Raw genomic sequence first — 23,579 nt, forward strand, 5'->3', positions numbered from 1 at the left:
CTGCAGTGGGCAGTTGGACTACATTTTTCCTCTGCAAAACGATGAAGTAGTAATGGAGAAACTACAATTCCTGAGATGCAGCTGTACATGAAATGCCAACACTTCCTTTTCAAGCTGGCTTTTGGCATCAGCTGTGGTCCTAGAGAGAGAGGATATAATACCGTAGAAGAGGACCACTCTGGCGATAAGGGAAAGCAGAGGGAACGCAAACGCAAAAAAACCAAAACAAAAAAACTGCTGATAAATATAAAAGGACACTCCGACCCCGTATTACATAAGTCACATTTTTCAGCCTACAATCTTGTTTCTCAGGTCAAGACGTCCCGAATAAGAGCTCACGAAAGAGGAGATGATATGTTGACCCAGACCCGGGTAATTATCAATACATCATCGCTAGCTAGGTAGCTTGCTGGTGAGATAGGTAATATGTGTGTAGCCAGCTATATTAAATAAATAAGCTATCCCAGCTATTCGATCGACTTCATGTTATGGCGTTGTTCCATGTATGAGACAGAATTTGGTTGAATGGTTGTATTTTGCAAGCTGTGCCAACGTACTCTCCTGTCAATCATTTTGACCACTGATGATGGCGTCTGTGGTACAGTAGTTAGCTACGTTTTAGTCTGTCAAAATACATGTCGGTGTCAAATAAGTAATATAGCTAGCTAGGTGTGTTGATAGCTTGTGTAAAACAGTGACGACGGAGACGTACTGTTATGCGCTTTGTGTAACGTTAGATGTCTGAAACTCAGTCAACCTGAGTTTACATTAACGAGCTGAGTTTATAGAGAGTGCGAGGAAGAATGGTAAGATAATAACTTTGCACTACTGTAGTCCCTGTTACTGGAATATAATAAGGTTAAGGCAAACGTTTGAACCCACGGTTTTATGTTTACACTAATTATTTTCAGTAATCGTCCATAAGGTAACCTAATTTGCACTTGTGTAGCCTACCTAAAACTAACGTTAACTTCAACATGAATATTGGTGATTTTTGTCCACCCAAATTACAATGTCAGCAGTAGCTGATGCCAACGAATAATTGTGATAACTTGATGCAGAACATAGTCAGGTCTACGAGTCCTGTCAGACATCCCTATAACGTTAATACTATTGTGGTTCTTAATGGAAACAATTCATGGACATGTATCAAGAAATAACTTTCGCATATACGCATGTATGTGCACGTGTGTGTGTTTATGCAGACATTTTGATGAGTAACTGACCCGTGGAGATATCACCCTTAGCTGAGAGCTACTGACACCTCATCAGACAGTAGCTCTCAACTACCCATATATAGAGACTTCAAATAGCTAAACGAGAGCATTTAACATCATAGTTATCATTTTATTGTGTATGATCATTTAGTAAAAATGAGATATGATCAGAACTGTATTGTGATTGTTGATATTATCTCTACACTTTGAATTGATTAATTTGCGTCTTGTGGGGGTATTTGTATTTGGGAAATTCCAGCGTTATGGATGTGACATTTGGACACAAAATGAAAAAAAAAATGTGGATGTGAGGCAAAAAAAACAGGTATTTTGGGGAGACTATACAATTTCTAAAAACTGAAGTGAATTTTTAAGTTAAATGCAGAAGGTTTGATATCCATGTAATGTAGGAGGCTTGGCTGAACATAAAAATAGCAATTTTGAAAATATGTTTTTTGAAAATATCATATCTTTTTAGGATGGATTCATTTTTGTATAAGGATGGCTGGGTAACAAGTGTCTCCACAGCAATTCTGTGGCAACATTATATGTCAGACAGTAAGTCAGTTGTGAGGTGATGTTGTTATGGCAACATAGCAAGAATTTTGTTCATTAGTGGGGTTACTGTGGTTACCCTGACCCAGTTGGTTCGCTGGGGTGGAATTTGAGTGTTGGTGTTAAGAGGATCATTGTCAGGTGCTCTCCCTGTGGTGACCGGTCGATGTACCCCTGTATTATTGGTCCATTACATCATCTCTAATACCAGCAAGGACCATGTGAAAGCAGCTATGGAGCCGAGACCTTCAAACCCATGCATTAGGACACTGAGACCATGTACACTACTTTCACTCAGTCTCATGCCCTGCCAGTGGGTCTGGAGCACAAAGACTAGTCACTTCAACTGACTGTGTATTACTGATACCCATTACTAAAACGCGATACATTCTGTCTGTTTACTCCAAACATATCAGAATTACAGGTGCACGTGAAAAGAACTATTGAGAGTGACTGACAATTTTCCATTAGATCTTGAAATGGGAAGTTAGAAATTAGGATATTGCAAATCACAATAATTTTCACCTTGTCTTTATTGTAATTCCTGAGGTTCCTTATGATAGGCTGCCTATGATTCAGTGGTAGAGGGTAAAGCCAAAGTGAACATGATAATGTAGCCAGTGGCATGATTTTTTTCCTGCCTATTTAAGTCAACTGCTGAGAGACTTTAGAGTTGTGCTGAGTGTATCAGCCAATGGGAACAGCTCGACTCAGCACTATCCTGCACACTGAAATGCTAATGCAACGTTGAGTTCGCTCAAACACATGAACATAAAAACCAACTCCTCTACTCCTAGATATTAGCACTAGCATTCACACTGTCTCACCAAAACACAAATAAACCTACTTATCATCTCCTGGACATTAACACAAACATGCTGACACCCAAGAAAGTATTAATAAAGCAGGCTGATAGAAATCCTCAAAATGTAACTCTCGAATACACTGCAACAATCCTAAGAAAATCATTACTTTAAACCACCACAACTACAATCCAAGCACTGCTACGTTAACATACTGTAAACAAACACTCACCTTCACAGATACGCTGAAACACCTGCCAACTGACACACTGACTTGAACTGGCACATTGACAGTACATCACATTGACTGCGTTATGTAAAATACATATATCTTTTGTACATGTGCTGGTTAACTGTTTCTGTTGAGCTACTTACTACTCAATATACATATGTGCAGTAAGCATGTATTGACTGTGTTGCTGTGCACATTTGTTTGAGCTGTTTTTTTTTTTTTCTGTCTCCAGCTTCTGCTCAGACTGCCCCAGTGTAGTAGGGTGTGGAGTGTGGACCGTGGCCCGTTCAGCTGACACTGTAACTCACACCGTGGTGAGCTGCTGTCTGTCCAGTGGCTCCTGGGTTTGGCTCTCTCTCTCTCTCTCTCTCTCTCTCTGCTTCTCTTTTCCTGGCTCCCTCTTTCTCTGTCTCTCAATTTCCCCATTCCAACCTTCCTCATAGATTGCTTTTTCCCAGTCCTCCCAGTCTCTTGTGTTTGTTCTCACCATTTTCAGATTTTCACTTCAGAAATGTTTTTTAGTTTTCTTACAGAAATATCACCTTGTATGTTAATTGAAACCATGTTACTATCATATTAGAACTTGGGAATGTAGGCCCTCAGTTATTTGTTATAGTCGTATTTTCACAGCTTGTTAGACAGCAGGATACTGTCAGTGATTGCCTCCTCAAGGTAATCATTCACTGTAATGTCACACCAGCCGGCTGTGCTATTACAACATATTACTGAACCATTATGAAATCTTAATGCTCCACTCTCGTGTTGTTTTTAACACACCTCCAAGGCTAGTTAAGCACATTTCGTATTAGCTTCAACACAGTTTGTTAAAAGGTCTCCGTTTATAACACATGAATAATATATTTAACTAAAAGTAGTAGCAGTAATTGTTACTTGCAGAAATATGTATTTGGAGTGTTTCTCAGAAATTTTGGGATCCATATTTTCCCTGCTCAGTCTTATTGAATATGATGAAGTGAATGTTAACCCTGGTATTGAGAGACCGAATGTAGAACTGGGACTATAGCTCAACAAAAGAAAGCTGAACACTTTGTTTTATTTTGTTGAAGTATATACTATTTTCAGCTCCTCATTAAATTGGGTATGCATTACTCTCTTGTACTTGCACTGAAGCCATACTCAGAGCAGTACTGGAGAAGGCTTTCAAAACAAAGCATGGAAAGTCATTAACCTACTAAGACATTGCAGATTTATTGCCAGGCCAGGGTACAATCATTGTATTGACGCAGCATTAGCAAAACGATGTGCTCACATTGTCAGAGAGAGATATATTCTATGCTGACACCTTGCCTCCTTGTCTCTCCCCCCTGGCCCATCTCATATAGGGCTGTGGAGCTGGAGTAGGAGGGAGGTACATCGGAAGGAGCGATGGAGAGAGTGGAGAAGGAGAGGTGGAGGGATGCAGAGAGAACAGCTGGCCAGTGGATCAACCGCGGGGAGGAGGAGGAGATGGTGAGGGCCATGCACCCCAACAGCCATCCTTCCAATCCTCCGTTCATTCCATCAGTCAGTTCCCTCCTTCGCTCCTTAATCCAGTCCACTCTGTTTTATCTGTGTTAATCTCTGTTCTAATTATTTTCACACATGCATACTTTTCTCCTCGGTCCTGGTTTTTAACTTTCAATCCAGACATTTTATTTACATATTACTTATGCAGTCATGTGCTTATTTTTTTCAAAAACAATTTTAATGTAGCTGAGAAGTGCAAAACGCAGCTGTATTACACAAACATATGGACAAAATTAGAACATGCAACAACAAATCTGAAAACAAATGTGCAATATCGTCACCTCCCCAGTCCATGATGGCAATCTTCCCATGTTTCCGTCCAGAAGTTTGGTAATAATTAAAACCTTTTGTTGCAGCATCGGCAATACATTGTGTCATTGTCATTGTTGTCATTTTGTCATTTTCTTACAGTTGTTTTCACCATACTTCACCTTACTTAGCTCATCTCTCTATTTCTCTCGCTTACTCACTATTTCCTTGTGATTTGTGTGTTTTCTGTGCCTTGTGCTGTTTTGTTGTAGTGTTACAATAAAGTTGTGTTAAAATTCAACTCTATCTCTCTCTCTTAACTCTCTCCACCCCCCCCACTCTCTCCATCTCTCCCCCCCTCCCTCTCTCTCTCTGTAGGAGGTGTGTGGCTTTGTGCCGTGTGCTTGGCGGCTGTGTGTGCTGGCTGTGGGCTGCGTGCTCTCGGGGGGTCTGCTGGCCCTGCTGCTGCTCTGGGTGCCCCAGTGGAGCGTCCGCTGGGCCTGCACCCCTGCACCCCTGCACCTGGCGTCTGTGCTGTTACTGCGCACCACTGTGAGTCTCTGCTCTGTGTCTGTGCTGTTACTGCGCACCACTGTGAGTCTCTGCTCTGTGTCTGTGCCGTTACTGCGCACCACTGTGAGTCTCTGCTCTGTGTCTGTGCTGTTACTGCGCACCACTGTGAGTCTCTGCTCTGTGTCTGTGCCGTTACTGCGCACCACTGTGAGTCTCTGCTCTGTGTCTGTGCCGTTACTGCGCACCACTATGAGTCTCTGCTCTGTGTCTGTGCTGTTACTGCGCACCACTGTGAGTCTCTGCTCTGTGTCTGTGCCGTTACTGCGCACCACTGTGAGTCTCTGCTCTGTGTCTGTGCTGTTACTGCGCACCACTGTGAGTCTCTGCTCTGTGTCTGTGCTGTTACTGCGCACCACTGTGAGTCTCTGCTCAGCACTCTGCATCTGTTCTGTTACTGCGCACCACTGTGAGTCTCTGCTCTGTGTCTGTGCCGTTACTGTGCACCACTGTGAGTCTCTGCTCTGTGTCTGTGCCGTTACTGCGCACCACTGTGAGTCTCTGCTCAGCGCTCTGCGTCTGTGCTGTTACTGCGCACCACTGTGAGTCTCTGCTCAGTGCTCTGTGTCTGTGCTGTTACTGTGCACCACTGAGACTCTCTGAGCGCTTTGTGTCTGTTCTGTTACTGCGCACCACTGTGAGTCTCAGCTCTGTGTCTGTGCTGTTACTGCGCACCACTGCTGTGAGGATGACACTTCATGTGAAGCTCGGCAGTCAAAACGTGACCAGTCAATTGACCAACAAGAGTCTCTGATGTCCAATAAGACACCTGAAAGGCCGTACTCTCGGCCAACTGAATCTCCCCCTCCCTGTGTGGCACTAGCACTAAATATGCATTGCATTGTGGTGCTGCCCAACAATGGTCCTGGCAAGTTCTGGATAACGGACCAGTGCCATAACACAATGAGCCTCCAAGAAACCCTGTGTGTATCCATGTGTGTATTTCCTGTGGTCAAGGACACTACTGTAACTGCGTATGTAAAGTCGTGGCCCAGTGTAAGCTGCCTGCTGTGCTTCTGTCCCTCAGGATGAGTTTGGCCAGTACTTCCGGGTTTGGGTGCAGACACTGCAGGCTGCTGGGGTGGACCCCCTTGGGCTGGGTGCAGCAGGAGAGGAAGCAGAGGTGGGACAGAGCTTTAGCAAGGGACTGCTGGATAGTGCACAACCTCAACAGGTACTGTACCATAGAGATCTCTTACTCACACATATATACATCAACAGACACTGTAGCATACTCACTACTCACATGCACATCTATGCACATACATAATACTTGTATTTGTCTCTTCATATACTTTTGTAAATGAAAGTACACATACATATGTGAATTACTTTGAGTATGGTGTAAAATGTGTCATGTCTAGATATATGTATTCCCTGCTGTGAAATCCAGCTATGACCAGCTTGAAATGACCAGCTACCAGTTGTTTCAAAACATAGCAGAGCTGGTCAAACCATGTTGAGCGGGGAGATGAGAACCAGAAGCTGATTGCTTTTGCCCTCTCAGCTCTTCCTTCCCTCTTTTTAACGCTCTGCCTGCCCTCTGTGCACTTGTGTTTCCTGTGTACTCTGTGGCTGCTGCCACTTCCTCTTCCTGTGCCAGGTGCGGTGTTTCTGCCTTCAGTCAGTGGTGTATGTGTGGAGCGCCGCGTCCCAGGGCTTCGCCCGGCTCACTGCTCTGGACTGCGGCGTCCCAGTGACAGACTTCTACTGTCGGCATAGCGCCGGACTTCCGCCAAGTGCACAGCAATATAGGTGTGTGTGTGCGTGTATGTGTGTGTGTTTGTGTGTGTGCGCGTTTGTGTATGTGTGTGTTTGTGTGTATGTGTGTGCGCACGTGTGTCCAAGTTTCTATAAAGCTGTTTATTTTTATGTGTGCACTGCCTGTGCCCCTGCCGTCCTGGACACTGATATCTGTTTCTATAGTTCCCCTTTTCAGATGATTCACTCTCAACATGAACTCAACAGTTTATAAGAATCAGCGACATTTCTGGCAATTGCATAGGTCACTGTAATAATCCAAAATGAATGTAGTCCTGGCAATGATACAGTGTCGGTATGCCACGCTCATACTACCACTTACATTAGATTACAGCCGAGGAGTTTCTCACCAAGTAGAATTACTGTTTTGTATATGCACAAATGTATTATTTGGACCACGGTACTGTGTGTACGTAATGCTTTGGTCTCCCTCTCTCTCAGGAGGCTGTTCTATGGAATCAATCAGATTGAAGTGAAAGTGCCTTCTATTCCTAAGCTACTCGTCAAGGAGGTAAAGTGTGGACCTGAGACTGTGTAGCACTGCAGACATACTTCAAGAAGAAACTGACGTTTGTACAAACAAGTTTCAAGAGCAGAAACTGACAAAACACAGCAGAGCAGAACCAATAAATATAAACATGGAAACTCCCAAGAGGCTTCAGATGGCAGAGACCTTTTTCATACGTTATTTTCTTTTAACACAAACCATTTAACTTATGATGAAACCAAACTGGTTTCACACACAGATTAGACCTAAATTGACTTCTGTCTGGAGAATTTCCTTACAAAATGTAATTTAATCTAGGACTAGTCTTGATGTCTAAAGTTATATTTGTTCATAATATATTATCACTTGGAGGGTTTATTTCAGTTGTCTTGGTTGTCAGAGAGTATTCTTGTCTACCGGGTCAGTTGGTGTCAAAATGCAGCATGCCTAAGATAGCTTGTAGCAGTCTCCAGACCATCCTGAATTAGAAAGATAAACAAACTAGAGCCAACAGCTGGTTTTTAATGAATTTCTGTTGTAATCAATCCAATCCACCAGTATGGTCAGCATGTGTAATCAAATTTATTTTTACACAATGACACCTGTATATACCAATACACATACTTTTAATAATCAATTTTGTCTGACAAACTTGACTTGTCTATTTTCTTGAATAGCATAGAGCAAGTGTTGCACAGTTATGGTAGAATTGTTAGTCTGTGAGTATCATTGTGTTTATCACCAATGCTCCAGACTCCAGACTCAGGACTCTGACCAGCACACTGTCCTACACTGGGTCTTGTGCCTGCCCCTTCTCTGACCCCTTCCTTAAGACCAGAAAGTGATGCATTTATGTACAAGTGTTCCATGTTAACCTAGTTTCCTCTCAATGTATCTTCATTAGATTAAACATTTAAACTAGATTTCTGTTAGCTATGTTTAGCTACCACTATATGACAAATTAAACACTTTTTGCATTGTTCTTGTCTCCTCAAAACGCAATTGATACCATTTACAGTTTATGTACAGTGCTGTATGTAAAGTGTTCCCTTGGTGTTCCTAAACCACCAGAAAATGTTGTGTAAAATGTTGCAAATTATAATGTCAGTGTTATTTGTAAGCATGTCACTCTCTGCAATGTACAGGAATTGGCCCTAGTTATGAATTCCTCTCTCTTTCTCGTTGGCAGGTGCTCAACCCTTTCTATCTCTTCCAAGTCTTCAGTGTTATCCTCTGGTCTCTGGATGATTACTATTACTACGCCTCAGCTATCTTAATGATGTCACTGCTATCTGTCTGTACCTCACTGTATACTGTCCGTAAGGTTAGTCTGTATGTCTGTCTGCCTCACCTGATACTGTCAGCAAGGTTACTTTGTCTATACTGTTCATAAGGGTAAACTGTATGTAAATCCATCAATCTACTTCACAGTGACAAGTTCATAAGGTTATTCTGCCATTCTGTCTATCTATTGCATCTCACTAGATACTATACTGTGTGCATGTGTGTGCGCTCGTTTGTGCGTGTGTGTGTGTGTGTGTGTGGGGCTCTCTCAGCATCAGTGTAGTAGTAGCAGCTTGTCACATATTATCGGCCAGTTTCACAAAACAGATTAAGCCTAGTCCTAGACTAAATTCAATTTTGTCCATACAAAGCTCTATTTAGTCCAGAACTAAGCTTAATCTGTAATCAGGATGTACCTTTGTGTGTTGTTGGTCTGTTTGATTTAAAGTGGAATGAATTGAACTTATCTGCATTTTCCGTGCACAGACAAGCATACATTCTTGTCCAAAGTATGTATTGCCAGCTGTTTGAGTCGGGACTTGTGTGTAGCTGGTGAGCCAAGGTCTGATCCCACAAAAAAGCACACCTGCTGAGGCATTTGGTCAATTAGGCTACAGTTGTAAAATGCTGAGGCAAGTACATAATAACAGCATTGTTATCTAGTCTAAATCTCTATGCTAGATTTATTTCCTTCTGCAAAATAGCCCAGTGGTCGTGTAATTAGTCAAATATATCCATCACATCCCTGATTGGCTTAGGAGCCACCCAATGTGTTCTGGATTCTACATGTAAAATCATAGTGATCTCTCCATTCACTTCCATTTACTTCATTATAGTACATTGACCAATAGAAAATCAGTCTCCTCTGCAGTCATTGGCTTTGTGTGCATATACAGTATGTGTAAATCTTGGGCTGTGTTAGAAACTGGATACTTACTCATATCAAATTTCAAAGAAAATCAATCTGAAATTGAGTACACGTTGTATGCTAGTATGTGGTTTCAAACACTGCCTTAGTCTTTGTTTCTGTACTGCTTTGTAATTCTCGGTATCACTGTGGGATTTCCTCCCTGTCTGCCTAACTTATCTACTTAATAGTCTTTACATACATTTACACTCAGTGAGCAATTTATTAGGTAGACCAGCTTGTTAATGCAAATATTTAATCAGCCAATCATTTGGCAGCAACTAAATGCATAAGAGCATGCAGTCATAGTCAAGAGGTTTTTCATACAAAATATCAGAATGGGAAAAAATGTGATGTGTGTTTGACTGTGGAAGTGTGTTTGACTGTGGAATGATTGTTGGTGCTAGACAGGGTGGTTTGAGTATCTCAGAAACTGCTCGTCTCCTGTGATTTCCACGCACAGCAGTCTCTAGAGTTTGCACAGAATTATGCAAAAAACAATCAGTGAGCAGCAGTTCTGTGGGCAAAAACATGTTTTTAATGAGAGAGGTCAGAGAAGGTCCAGACTGGAAGCTGACAGGAAGTTGACAGTAACGCAAATGACCATGCATTACAACAGGGGTATGCAGAAGTGCATCACTGAACACAGAACGCGTCAAACCTCAGTGGATGGGCTACAGCAGCAGATGACCAATAAAAGAAATAAGAAATAAGTCTAAAAAATAAGTCTAATAAATACCTAATAAAGTGCTCACTGAGTCTATATGTGTCTTTCTATGTTTCCCACAGCAATACATCCTGCTCCATGACATGGTGTCTGCCCACAATGTGGTGAGGTGCACCATCTACAGAGGAGACCAAGGTAAGATAGGTACCCAGAATTGTCAGAATTGTCTATTTTTAGCTTCCTCTGATGAGGGGATTCTCAGCTGTAGTCCTGGAGGGCCTCAATCCAGCAAGATCTCCACTTTATGCAAAGCCACAAAAAACTACAAATGCATTACAGAGATTAAAATCTCTTTCCTGATAGTAGTGAAATTACTTGTGTGATTAAATGGCTTAAAGGTTCTTTATCAGAGGGGAAAATCCAGAAGAATAGTGTCGCAAGTACATTAGCTATATACAATCAGTGACCACTTTATTAGGTAGACCTGAACAGCAGCTCATTCATGCAAATAAGCCAATCATGTGGCAGCAACTCTGTGAATAATCATGCTGACATAGTCAAGAGGTTCAGTTGTTGTTCAGACCAAACATGAGAATGGGGAAGAAATGTGATCTAAGTGACCATAGAATGATTGTTGGTACCAGACAGGGTTGTTGTTTGTGCAGTAAAAATATCTAGTGAGCGGCAGTTCAGTAGGAGAAACGCCTAGTCAATGAGATAGGTCAAAGGTGAATGGCTGACAGTAACTCAAATAACTATTAACAGTGGTATGCAGAAGAGTATCTCTGTACACGCAACATGTTAAACATTGAAGTGAATGAGCTATAGCAGCAGAAGACCAATTAGTCAAAAAAATGTGTGTAATAAATACGTAATAAAGTGGTCACTGATTGTATGCAAACAAGTTGTAGAACTAGAACCGTTTACTTAGTGTGCTTGGTATATCCAACTCATGTACCCTGGCAGTTCATTTTTGTATTTATTTCAAGGACAAATCATTTTCAATTATAAATGTTAAATGAGGTCTTTCATTCTGGCTTTTTACGATTGGTGTCCTTAGAGGCTTATGTTAAGTGTGAAAACCTGCAGACTCTGCAAGGCCTAGAGCTCCTTGTTTCTTTCATGCAGACACTGAGGAGATCCTTTCAACGGACCTAGTACCTGGTGATGTCATGGTAATCCCAGCCAATGGCATGATGATGCCCTGTGATGCAGCTTTAATAGGCGGGACCTGTATTGTTAATGAGAGCATGCTGACAGGTGAGCCTTTCCTCTAATCACCACAATAGTAGTGAGTCGCAATATTTAGAACCATATAACCATTTACATATCACAGACAGTGGGATGCTTATATTCACATGTAATACAGTCTGTATCAAATCATACATGGACTGTACCACTGTGATTATCCTCAGGGGAGAGTGTGCCAGTGACCAAGACCCAGTTGCCGCTGTCCCCCTGTGGTGGTGGCCCAGATGGTGCCCTCCCAGAGCCCCTGTATGACCCAGAAGAACATCGCAGACACACCCTCTTCTGTGGTACACAGGTTATCCAGACACGCTACTACAGCGGAGAAAGGGTGCGAGCTGTGGTCGTCCGCACAGGTGTGTGTGTGTGTGTGTGTGATTTAACAGTGTTACAGGAATACATGTACTGTATTCTACGGTACCATTAACCCGTTTAGGTGCAAGATCACAAATATGTGATTAGAATGTTCTTAACTGAAACTGATGCAATCAGTGATGATGATGTTCCTGATGCTGATGCAGGATTAATGTTGCATGATGTTCATACACATCAGGTTCATCTCTATGCAGTTGTATTATCAGACACATAGTGTGTGCGCGTGTATGTGTGTGTGTGTTTATGTGTGCGTATGTGTATGTATGTGTGGTGTGTGTGTGTGTGTGTGTGTGTATGTTTGTGTGGTGTGTGTGTGTATGTATGTGTGTGCGCATGTATGTGTGTGTGTGTGCATATGTGCGCATGTATGTGTGTGTGCATGTGTGTGTGTGTGTGTGTGTGTGTATGTGTGTGTATGCATGTGTGTGTGCGTGCGTATGGAATCCTGTGTGTGCTCATGTCTGCACATGAATGGGTCTCCCCATCCCTCCCAGGGTTCTCCACAGTGAAGGGGCAGCTGGTCAGGTCCATCCTGTACCCAAAGCCTTCGGACTTCCAGCTCTACCGAGATGCCATTCGCTTCCTGCTGGGGCTGGTGTGTGTAGCGGCCGGGGGCATGGCCTACTCCATCTACATCAGCGCTTCCATGGGGGTGAGAGAGTGCACTGCAAAAAACGCCTGTCTTAACAAGCTTTTTTAGTCTCGTAATAAGCAAAAAGTAGAAAATATTAATTTTAAATATAAATTTTAAGTTACTGCTGAAATGTTCTCACCTCATTGGCAAATCTTGAAATGAGTCAGACTTTCTCAGTCTTATATAGAGACTTGAAATTGTATTTCTTTTACTTTTTTGCTAAATAAAACAAAAATATTGCTAATGAGGTAAGGCAGTTTGACTCATTTCAAGATTTGCCAATGGAATAAGACAATTTCACTTGTCAACCAAATATTAACTTAAAATAAGCTAATATTTTGTACTTGTGAGGAAAAAAAAGACTCTTATTACAAAACTAAAACAGTCAGTTTTTGTAGTGTGGGAGAGACGGGGGCTGCCTTTTTGGTAGTGCTTCCCAGTAGATGGCGTCCATTTTAACGGTCAGTAATACAGTCTCTGGGTCTGTCCCTCTCCTTCTCAGGAGTCAGTGGGGCGCATCCTGGTGGAGGCCCTGGACATCATCACCATCACGGTGCCACCAGCGCTGCCGGCCGCCATGACCGCCGGGATTGTGTACGCCCAGCATCGCCTGCGGCAGAAGGGCATCTTCTGCACCAGCCCCCAGAGGATCAACACCAGCGGTCAGATCAACCTGGTCTGCTTTGACAAGGTCAGGATGTCGCCTTGCAGCAGAACATATTTAAGAATCACAGAATACCGGCTGCGTTTTCGATTGAAATGTCCCAGAAATCAAATGGTTGTACCTGATGGATAGAGTTGTTTGCAGATAAGACCTGGGGCTTGTTCAACAAAGCATGATTATTGAGTTAACTGGATAACTGCACAAGGTCAAGCCAATTTTTTGTTCGGCAAATGTTCCGGGTTTTGTAGGGTTCTTGGGTTTTACTTAGTGCTGTTGTCTGGCTAACTCAGTAATCCTGCTTTGTGGAACAGGCCCCTGATTTTATGTCATGGTTTGATTCATTTTACTGGTCAGGTACAGTTGGTTTAATTTTCTGTGTTAATCACAGAAGCAGAAATACATGAAGGTCACAGATATATGGTTTCCTCAGAGCTCTGAGCTCTGTTTCATTGTGGTGGTGGCACACAGCTGCATGCCAATGAGGAAGGGGACAGCCATCCCATCTGTGTTGTGCTGTTTGGGCTGGTTCGTGGATCTCAGCACTCACTGTGTCTTTGTGTTCAGACTGGCACTCTGACTGAGGATGGTCTTGACCTGTGGGGAATCCAGACAGTTCAGGACAATAGGTATGTGTGTGTGTGTGTGTTTGAGATAGAAAGAGAGAGGCAGGGGGAGAGTGAGAGAGAGAGAGAGAGAGAGTGAGAGAGAGAGAGAGAGAGAGAGAGAGAGAGAGAGAGAGAGAGAGAGAGAGAGAGAGAGAGAGAGAGAGAGAGAGAGAGAGAGAGAGAGAGAGAGGCAAGGGGAGAGAGAAAGATAGTTGGTGGGAGGCAGTTAGAGACAGGGAGAGAGAGGCAGGGAGAGAAAGATAGAGACAGAGGCAGGGAGAGAGGGAGAGAGAGAGGCAGGGAGAAGGATGGCTTGGCTTGCATGTCATGAATAGAGATTTTATACTTCTACTTCTCTTTAGGTTCAGTCCTCCAGAGCAGGAGGTAGCAACAGAGGGCCAGCCTCATTCTCCCTTCCTCATTGCCATGGCGTCCTGCCATTCCCTGACCCGCATTGAGGGACAGTTGACTGGAGATCCTCTGGATATCAAGATGTTTGAGGCCACAGGCTGGGTAAGAAGCGTACCCTGTGGGAGCTCAGCTGCTGGTGTGTAACTCCTGCCGTCTCTCACCGCTACCTCCTGTGTGTGTATCCGCTCTGCTTTCAGGTTCTGGAGGAGCCAAGCCCCGATGAGACCTCCAACCATGACCTCATCATGCCCACCGTGGTCCGGCCCACTAAACCTTACCCCCTGGAAACACCCCCATGTCAGGAGCAGGACCCGGTGAGACCCTGGTCACTCATGCACACTGACACTTTCAGAAAGGAATTATAATTTCTTCACATATTATCAATGTTATTGTACATTCATACAAATGTCTTACAAATTCCCTTTGTTGAGTAATTCCTGTGTACCAATCTTTTGGCTTTTCTTCCTGCCAGGATATCAGAGAACTGATGGTAAGTAACTCTTTCATTCCAGCCTTCCTATCTTGAGTACATGTAGGGAACATGGACCACTTTTGTATACAAATGTGCTGTAGAATCTTTCATTTAATTGCTTTTACCTTTGAACTCAAACTATAGTCCTATCTTTCCCACTCTACCTTGTTTGTCTGACCCATATCTGCCTGTGCCTGTAAAATGGTCCCTTCCTGCTCTCCTCCCAGGGGCGATACGAGGTGGGGGTGTTGGCTCAGTTCCCGTTCGCCTCCGGGCTGCAGCGCATGAGCGTGGTGACTCGTGTCCTGGGGGAGCGCAGACTGCGGGCCTACCTCAAGGGGGCGCCAGAGACTGTGGTGCGTCTGTGCCGCCCAGAGACAGGTGAGGAAGCGGGGTGGAGCAGGGGCGTAGGGAAAGCAGGGGCAGACTGTAACCTCGTGGCTAAGGTACCTGACAGGGACCCGGAAGGTTGGTGGTTCCAACCCTGGTGTAGCCACAATAAGATCCGCACAGCTGTCAGGTCCTTGAGCAAGGCCCTTAACCCTGCATTGCTCCGGGGGGATTGCTTCATCTAATTCGTCTAATCAGCTGTAAGTCGCTTTGGATAAAAGCTTTAGCTAAATAACAAATTGTTCTCCTTCTTCTTCTCATTATGATTATTATTATTATTATTATTATTGTGTCTGACATACATGTTTTGTTGTAAAGAGCGAGGTTGCCTTAGAGTAAAGTGACAGTTCATCAGCTTACATTACAATGAGCCTGATCAGGTGGACAGCTGCTGTCGATAAATCTGGAGACCAGCATAAAAACCAATGATCAGTTAATCCTAGTGGCCCTAATAAATCACAATCTTGTGAAAGTGGGTCTCTAATGTGAGAGGGTAGTACAAGCTAACTCATCGATGGACCTATAACATAGTGTGGGGTAAAAGATAATCTCGCAAACTGTAACTTACCTGTTCAGAGCGTCTGAGGTTGAAAAGCCCTCTCTTCCCTGTCTGAATGTGTGTGTGTGATGTGTGTTAACAGTGCCGGGGGATTTCTGGGAGGTTCTAGACAGCTACACGCGTCAGGGTCTGAGAGTGATCGCACTGGCTCATCGGCAGCTCGAACCCAAGCTCACCTGGCACCGCCTGCACACCATCAACCGGTCAGCCCCTGGCCCCGCTCTCGCCCTGTGTTCAGTGTCTCTGCACCATTTGGCTGGTTTCCTGAGTCATTCTGTGACTGAATCAGCGTTTATTGTAATGTTTGGCATTTTGATTTATCTTTTTTATCTGTCTCACCCTCCTCTCCCAAGCTTATCAAATATTTTAGTCTTAAATTTAGACATAACACCTTATTTAATATTTTGAGCACGATAGAATATTTTTAACAGAATATTTTGAGCACGATAAAAATGGATTACATTGATGCATGTGCCCAAGTGAATAATTATCTATCTCCCTCTTTCTGTGACAGTGAGGTGATCGAGTGTGAGATGGAGTTTCTGGGTCTGCTGATCCTGCAGAATAAACTGAAGCCCCAGACAGTACCGGTGCTGGCCGAACTCCACCGAGCCAACATCCGCACCGTCATGGTAACAGGTGAGTCCACATGACATCCGCACTGTCATGGTAACAGGTGAGTCCACATGACATCCGCACCATCATGGTAACAGGTGAGTCCACAAGACATCCGCACTGTCATGGTAACAGGTGAATCCACATCACAACCACACGGTCATTGGGATGCAGTAGTTTTGTTTATTCACATCTCCAGTATTCACATATTCACATATATTTATCCATCCATTATCTGACCCATTGATTCCTGATCAGGATTGCAGGGGGTCTGGATCCGATCCCAGCATGTATTGAGAGGCAAGAATCACCTTGGACAGGTTGCCAATCCATCACAGGGCATACACACGTTTAACTCACACGCATACCAACAGGCAATTATTTAGACTCTCCAATTAGCTTAACCTGCATGTCTTTGGCCTGGGTACCTGGAGAAGACCCATGTAGGCATGGGAAGAACATGCACACTGCACGCAGAGAGGCCCTGGCTGGGGTAAATGGAGTCTAGACCCATTAAGCTGGATCTTGTGACAGTGACAGCTGTGCTCTCCGCAGGTGACAGCATGCTGACAGCGGTCTCCGTGGCTAGGGAGTGCGGTCTCATCCCAGCCCACTCGCAGGTCATCATCACCGAGGCCCAGTCCCCTCGGGAGGGCCAGCCAGCCACCGTGTCCTGGAGCTACAGCCAGGACAGCCCCCACACGCAACGCCCGCTGTCCCCCGCTGCTCCTCAGGAGAGCCGGGTCAGCGTGGGCCCACAGCCGCCCCCCGCCCCGCCCAGCTACCACTTCGCCATGAGCGGCCGCACCTTCGCCATCATCCTGGAGCACTTCTCCGAGCTGCTGCCCAAGGTGAGGCCCTTCGGCCTGGGAGAGAGCCGATCCGCTGCCCCTGGCACAGGTCCTGTCCCCCGCGGTGTGGATCTTCCTCTGCTTCCCCAGCCTAACCCTACTTCGCTCTGAGGTTACAGAGCCAGTTTGTGTTATGTTTGAAACTGCAGTCGTGTCCCTGTAAATCGTGCGTTCATACAGAGGCTGGACTAGGCCTCACTTAGCCATTATTGTACAGTATATTAGGCCTGTGTGGGCTGTCAATTATCTCACAGTGAATGTCACACAGCACACAGAATGCTAAAATATGGTGATACTTTTTTAAACTATTTTATAATGGTGAAAGAGAATTACTTGGAAAAACTATCACAAATGAGAGATGGTCAGATTTTTTCTTTTTGCACACTTCCAAAAGTTAAAGTTAACCGCCCTGAGGGAACAATACCACAGACCTTTGGTTCAGATGCGTCACCATTATCACACAACACCTTATACCATAGGCAAAAATGTTTTTGCCACGAGAAGTCTGAACTAATTGGAGAGTATCAATGTGTGTGTGTGTTGTTTTGCAGTTATTACTGTGTGGGACAGTCTATGCCAGAATGGCCCCAGACCAGAAAACACAGCTTGTGGAAGAGCTGCAGAAAGTGGAGTGAGTGTCTGAAGCCAGGAATCACACAGAAATACTGAACCACGCTGATTCACAAGTCTCTAGTACTATACACTGATACACACTGATTCAGACAAAGACAAAGGCTGATTCACAACTCACTAATACTACATAACGATTTGTCAACCTGTATCATGTGTACATGGCTGATCTATATCGAGTCATGACACAACTACCTATAATAGATCAGTGTTTTGTACTACTGACAACATAAAAACATTTCTGCTGTACTAATATCAACCTCCATGACTGACGGTGATTCGAGGTCTAACCAACCTCAACATGTTTGGTAGGCACTGATACATGCCGATTTAGAACTCACTAATACTAGACAAGAACACATGCTGATTCAGAATTCAATAATACTGTACACTGACACATTCTGATTCAAAACTGACATGCAGATTCAGAACTCAGTAATACAGACACATTGATACATAAATATTGTGAAGGACAAATGCAAATACTGATGTACATATGTACGTATATAGAGGTCAAATGGCATTAAACTCGACACAAAGATGCTGATGTGTACACTGACCACGGCCTACCTGTTTGTCACTCACAGCTATTATGTGGCAATGTGTGGAGATGGAGCCAACGACTGCGGGGTAAGACACTCTGTTGCTATCGGTCGGTCTGTGTAGATGTGTTTGTTGATTCCACAGGACAATGTATTCATATTGGCTCTCTCCCAAATGGCATCTAAACCTATAGGCCACAGGAGGATGGGCATGCCCCTATAGCCGGGTTCCTTCCCGAGTTTCCTTCCCATCTGGGACTTTTTTTCTTGCCACAGTTTGACGGTTTTTCTCCCCACAAGGGAGTGGTTTACCTCATATGCTATTTTGGGGCTTAGGGCTGGTATTTATTCTTCCCTTCTGCTACTCTCTAAAGCTCTGTAAAGTCTTATGCGAAAAGCGCTATACCAATAACATTGAATTGAATTGAATAGCACATAAACAACGCACATTAGCAAAGTCCTCCACCCTTCCAACATTATGATATTGAGCACTGACATTTTTGTGTGAATAATGTTGCCTGGAAGCCTGGAACTACTGTATGTGTAAGATGTTTCCTCTGCTCTCAGGCACTGAAGCGAGCCCACACAGGGATCTCTCTCTCAGAGCTGGAGGCCTCTGTGGCCTCTCCCTTCACCTCTCGAACCCCAGACATCTCTTGTGTGCCACACCTCATCAGGTACGGACCCTACTGTGTCTTTCTGCCTGGACCTGCATGATAGTATATACTGTATGATTCGTATTGTTCTATTTATGCATTGTTTATTTGGCAAACCCCTTTATCCAGTGTGAATTACTGCTTGTAATATGATACAAATGCTAGAATACATGTCAGCTATCTTTTTGTGCTGTACATCAGATGTGTGGTGAGCTAGCACAAAATGGCTGCTGTTTATCACTCAGGTGGACACGAAAGGGTTGTTTTCATGTTGAAAAGAAGAAAAAGCTTCCAGTGAAAATGTGAATACTGACAAGCCTTAAACATGGTTAATTTATTTATTTTTTAACTATTAAAGTGAATCCTTGGAACTGTCTATTGTTGTAAACGCAGAGGTTTTGAATGGACACTAACGACATTTCTTTTTTCAGGGAGGGAAGGGCGGCTCTAGTGACATCTTTCTGTGTGTTCAAGTTCATGGCCCTCTACAGTATTATCCAGTACCTATGTGTGCTACTTCTCTATTCTGTGAGTCACTCTGATCCTTTACGCAAACACACACACACATACACACATGTATACTCTCATGCATGCAAATACATTTTCATGCACATATAAACTCACTTATGCATATATACTTCTTTTCTCTCTCACACATACGCTCTCTCTTGCATATACACATCCAATCTCACATACACCCATATACACAAAAATGTAATAGGCACACTCCGTGCATAAATATGTATTCTCCATTTAAGTGCACACCTACATATTTTGTCAAACATAAGTAAAAACTCTCTCATGAACAGATATACTCACAACAAATACCCCAACACACAGGCCGTATACACATTCATACAGTTTTACACTCTGTTGTCTGTTTGTCAGAACATCAACAGTTAAGTGGCGTTTTAATGTCTTTCAGATCCTCAGTAATATGGGAGATTCTCAGTATCTGTTCATCGACATCGGCATTATCATGTCTTTGGCTTTTACCAGTAAGTGAACTATAACAGTCCCACTTGCAATGTGTACATACTGCAGAGCCTTACTTACTAGAGCCTCGCAGAGACAACTTCTAGTATTACTGTACTTACAGAATGAATAGATGGACAGGTACACAGGGGACTGTAATGTAATAGCAGAAAATGATGTGGCCACACAGATGCTGGCATTCACACTTTCATGGTCTCACTTTCAGTGGCTGAATAATTGAGTCACTTTGATATCTATTCATCTCTATTCACGATGGCATTTTATGGCATGCAAGCCCAATCCACCAGACCATGAGAAAACTGCAGACTAATGCAGAACTCTCCTAACACATATACACACACAGACGCTCAGACAGATAAATGTACTCATGTTCCACCCCCCTCTCTCTCTTACAGTGAGCCTCAGCCCCGCCTGGACTGAGTTAGTGGCACAGCGCCCCCCCTCCTCCCTCCTCTCTCCCTCTCTTCTGCTTTCCGTCATCGGGCAGATCTTACTGGCCCTCTCCTTCCAGACGGCCACCTTCCTGCTGGCCCACACATAGTGAGAGAGCGATGAATGGGAAATGGAGGGGAAGGTGGGGGGAAGACAAGAAACAGGAAAGGGGAGGGAGAGCTAAAAAAATAAAAGAAAGAGGGCAAACGGAAGTAGCGGGAGTTGGTACAGTGTAATAATGTTACTATTTGCTGTTGATTTTGAGTAGAGGGAAATGCAACCAATACTCATAAAATACTCATTCTAAGGGTATATGTGCTGTATTTCAACTGGTGTCCATATCTAAACTCTACGCACAGCTCCTGTGAACCTGCCCAGAATGAGACTCACCCCTCTGATTGGTTGGTTGGGAACCTATCAGCGATGACAGCCAATGGGAGCGGGATGCTGATGACTGATGAAGAGGAGGACGAGTCTCACAATATCCAGAATCTGCAGAATACCAGCCTCTTCTTTGTATCCGGCTGCCAGTACCTCACTGTAGCCCTGGTCTTCAACAGAGGACCTCCATTCAGACAGCCCCTCTACACCAACTGTGAGCTGCACACAGTATATACCGTTTGTGAAACACAGCTTGGTACACTGGGGAATTTCTGTGCACTACAGCATTTTTGTAATGCAATACAGCTACATTTAAACATACAACTGTCCCAGTATGCTTCTGAACTAAGATCTGTTTGTGCTGTGCATCCTGCAGATCTGTTTGTGCTGTGCATCCTGTCCTGCTATTGTTTCTTGGTTGTCATATTGCTATATCCTGTACCAGCCCTGCAGGACTTCTTTCAGGTCAGTGTGTGTGTGTGTGTGTGCCTGTGTGTGTGCATGTGTGTGTGTGCCTGTGTGTGTGTGTGTGCATGAGCCCTGCAGGACTTCTTTCAGGTCAGTGTGTGTGTGTGTGTGTGTGCCTGTGTGTGTGCATGTGTGTGTGTGTGCCTGTGTGTGTGTGCATGAGCATGTGTGTGCGCCTGTGCATGTGTGTGTGTGTGTGTGTGTGTGTGCGTGTGTATGCATTGTGTGTGTGAGTATGCATGTGTGTGTGTGTGTGTGTGTGTGTGTGTTAACCACTCTGTCCATGTCCCTCCCAGCTGGTCTGTATACCTATGGAGTGGCGGTTGACGCTGCTGGGCCTGATTGTTGTAAACTTGATCCTGGCCTTCACACTGGAGGTGAGGGATATGGCAACTGTCCTGACCATCATTTCCATTCCCACTATTTATTAATTAAACATTTCTCTGTTCTGCACTATTAAATAATACTATGGAATCTCAGGGATACAACTGCATTTGGAATTATGGTTGTTTAGCATTTTTAAAGGGATGTGAAAATGGACTATTCTTATGTTATAACTATAATCCTTTAGATCAACAGTAATTTGGATTATATTAGAATATTATTTTTCTACACCTTCCTGACATCCTGATTCATTTCAATGACCTGCGTCTTTGGCCTCTTGCTGTATGTAGCTTATTCATTTTTTCTCCCCCACCCTGATGTAACAGGCACTTTCCCACAATGTATTATTTATTACTGATAAATATTATATTGCATATATATATATATATATATATATATATATATATATATACTGATATATATATATATATATATATATATATATATATACTGATAACAATATCAATTTACTTTTACTGTTATATTGCACCATGATGCTATATAGCAGATCATCATAAAACAGTGATTAAGGGCTTTGTGGTACAGATATTATTATGCTTTGCATGTATTTGGATGTAATGGCCCTAACCCAAATCCTCTATCTCTAAGAGCATTATCATAGACTGCAAGGAGATATGGCAGAGGCAGTGCACTGGTCAAAAGCTACATGATCCACACACTGACACGCACTGCTCACAGGTAAGCAAACTGATCTACCAATTGCCATGTCCTTTGCTTTGTCACATCACCAAACGCTGATGCCTTAAGAATGCTTTTTGCCTTTCTCATCAGATGGAAGTGGACGGAATGTCACTGCAGCGGAGTCCCCATGGTAGCTGTTGCCATAGTTCCCACCCTCCCCGAGCCCGATACCAGCGTCTGGCTCAAGAGCTCCTGCTGGACCCTGGCTGGCCTCCCCATCCTAGCTCTAAAGTAAAACCTCCTTCCTGCCCTGAAAGTAGCATTGTGCAAGGCCAGGCACCTCAGACAACTCCACTCTGACTAGCTGTGGCCATGGAGGCGGGACAGAACCCGGAAAAGTGGTGGAAAGGCTTAAATGCTTTCTTAATTGTGCTTGTGATTCAGTTTTTAGCGGGAGTGACTATATTTGATTAGTATCCTTACCGATATTGTGCCAAAATTCCAAAAACGATCCCTAAAATACTGTAATTTAATGAAGGAAAAGCCCCCCTCGTCTACAACAGTTTAAATAAATACCGGAATTACTCTCAGGTCAATATTTTGATCTTTAAAGGAAAGGTGCCAAATCTGTAATCTGTGGAGTTTCATCCGACTATCAGTATTTAATGTGAATAGGAGGGTAATCCCTGCAGCTATAGTAACACTGTGTGTGTGTGTGTGTGTGTGTGTGTGTGTGTGTGTGTGTGTGTGTGTGTGTGTGTGTGCGCGCGCGCGAGAGAGAGAGAGAGAGAGAGAGAGAGAGACAAACAAGTAAATGAACAAACTAAATGAATGAAGCTGAAAAAGAACAAAGGCAATCCTCCTAAATGTGCTCTATGTAAACAGTGTGAGTTCCCATACATCTGTCATAGCCATCCAGATGTGTCTAATTAATTCTGTTCTAGTGAGTCGAGGAGAAGAGTTAGCTTTGAAACCATTGTGTATTTCCAGTTATGTATATAACTGAAACACAGCACAGTTTTGTAGTATGAATTTCTTATGAAGATTTCAGAGTGGTTTTCACTTTAAATCAGCATTTCTGTTGAACAGACTTGCTGCCTAAACATTTTCTCCTTATTGCTTTAAACCTGTTTCTTTTAGCATGTACCAGTATGTATATTTGGGCAAACATGCAATCTAATATATGTATATGTATATAAGAAGGCCTGAGGTGACATCAATAAATTTGTAACTTATGAACCAATGTGTTGCTACAGTCTTCTTTTTTTTCAAAACACATTGCTACTGATTCAGTTGTTACATGTTATTTTATTTTCTGTCATTGTAATGAAACTGACTTTATGGTATGGCATTAGGCCAATGTTG

General features: G+C 43.5%; 1 protein-coding gene across 7 annotated transcripts; it reads left to right on the forward strand.

The window, feature by feature from the left end:
* Positions 1-139: 139 nt before the first annotated feature.
* Positions 140-23,457, forward strand: LOC133124632 (polyamine-transporting ATPase 13A3-like). Of its 7 annotated transcripts, none has more exons than XM_061236000.1 (32): positions 140-372; positions 3,040-3,121; positions 4,151-4,331; positions 4,962-5,135; positions 6,181-6,327; positions 6,757-6,908; positions 7,356-7,425; positions 8,591-8,725; positions 10,382-10,454; positions 11,388-11,519; positions 11,675-11,863; positions 12,377-12,534; positions 13,019-13,207; positions 13,745-13,806; positions 14,148-14,298; positions 14,394-14,510; positions 14,669-14,686; positions 14,896-15,049; positions 15,700-15,820; positions 16,132-16,256; positions 16,788-17,083; positions 17,635-17,714; positions 18,301-18,343; positions 18,823-18,932; positions 19,343-19,439; positions 19,837-19,909; positions 20,303-20,447; positions 20,699-20,934; positions 21,097-21,185; positions 21,485-21,565; positions 22,182-22,271; positions 22,365-23,457. In XM_061236000.1, exons 3-32 carry the CDS (start codon positions 4,194-4,196, stop codon positions 22,572-22,574), a joined length of 3,855 nt encoding a protein of 1,284 aa, XP_061091984.1. In that variant the 5' UTR covers positions 140-372; positions 3,040-3,121; positions 4,151-4,193; the 3' UTR covers positions 22,575-23,457. The 7 variants fall into 7 exon arrangements, with proteins under 7 accessions (XP_061091984.1, XP_061091985.1, XP_061091986.1 ...); XM_061236001.1 differs by having other exon boundaries at positions 4,151-4,277; XM_061236002.1 differs by lacking the exon at positions 4,962-5,135.
* The last annotated feature ends 122 nt before the right edge of the window (positions 23,458-23,579 follow it).

This window comes from Conger conger, chromosome 3, assembly GCF_963514075.1.
Source record: "Conger conger chromosome 3, fConCon1.1, whole genome shotgun sequence".
Taxonomy (NCBI): domain Eukaryota; kingdom Metazoa; phylum Chordata; class Actinopteri; order Anguilliformes; family Congridae; genus Conger; species Conger conger.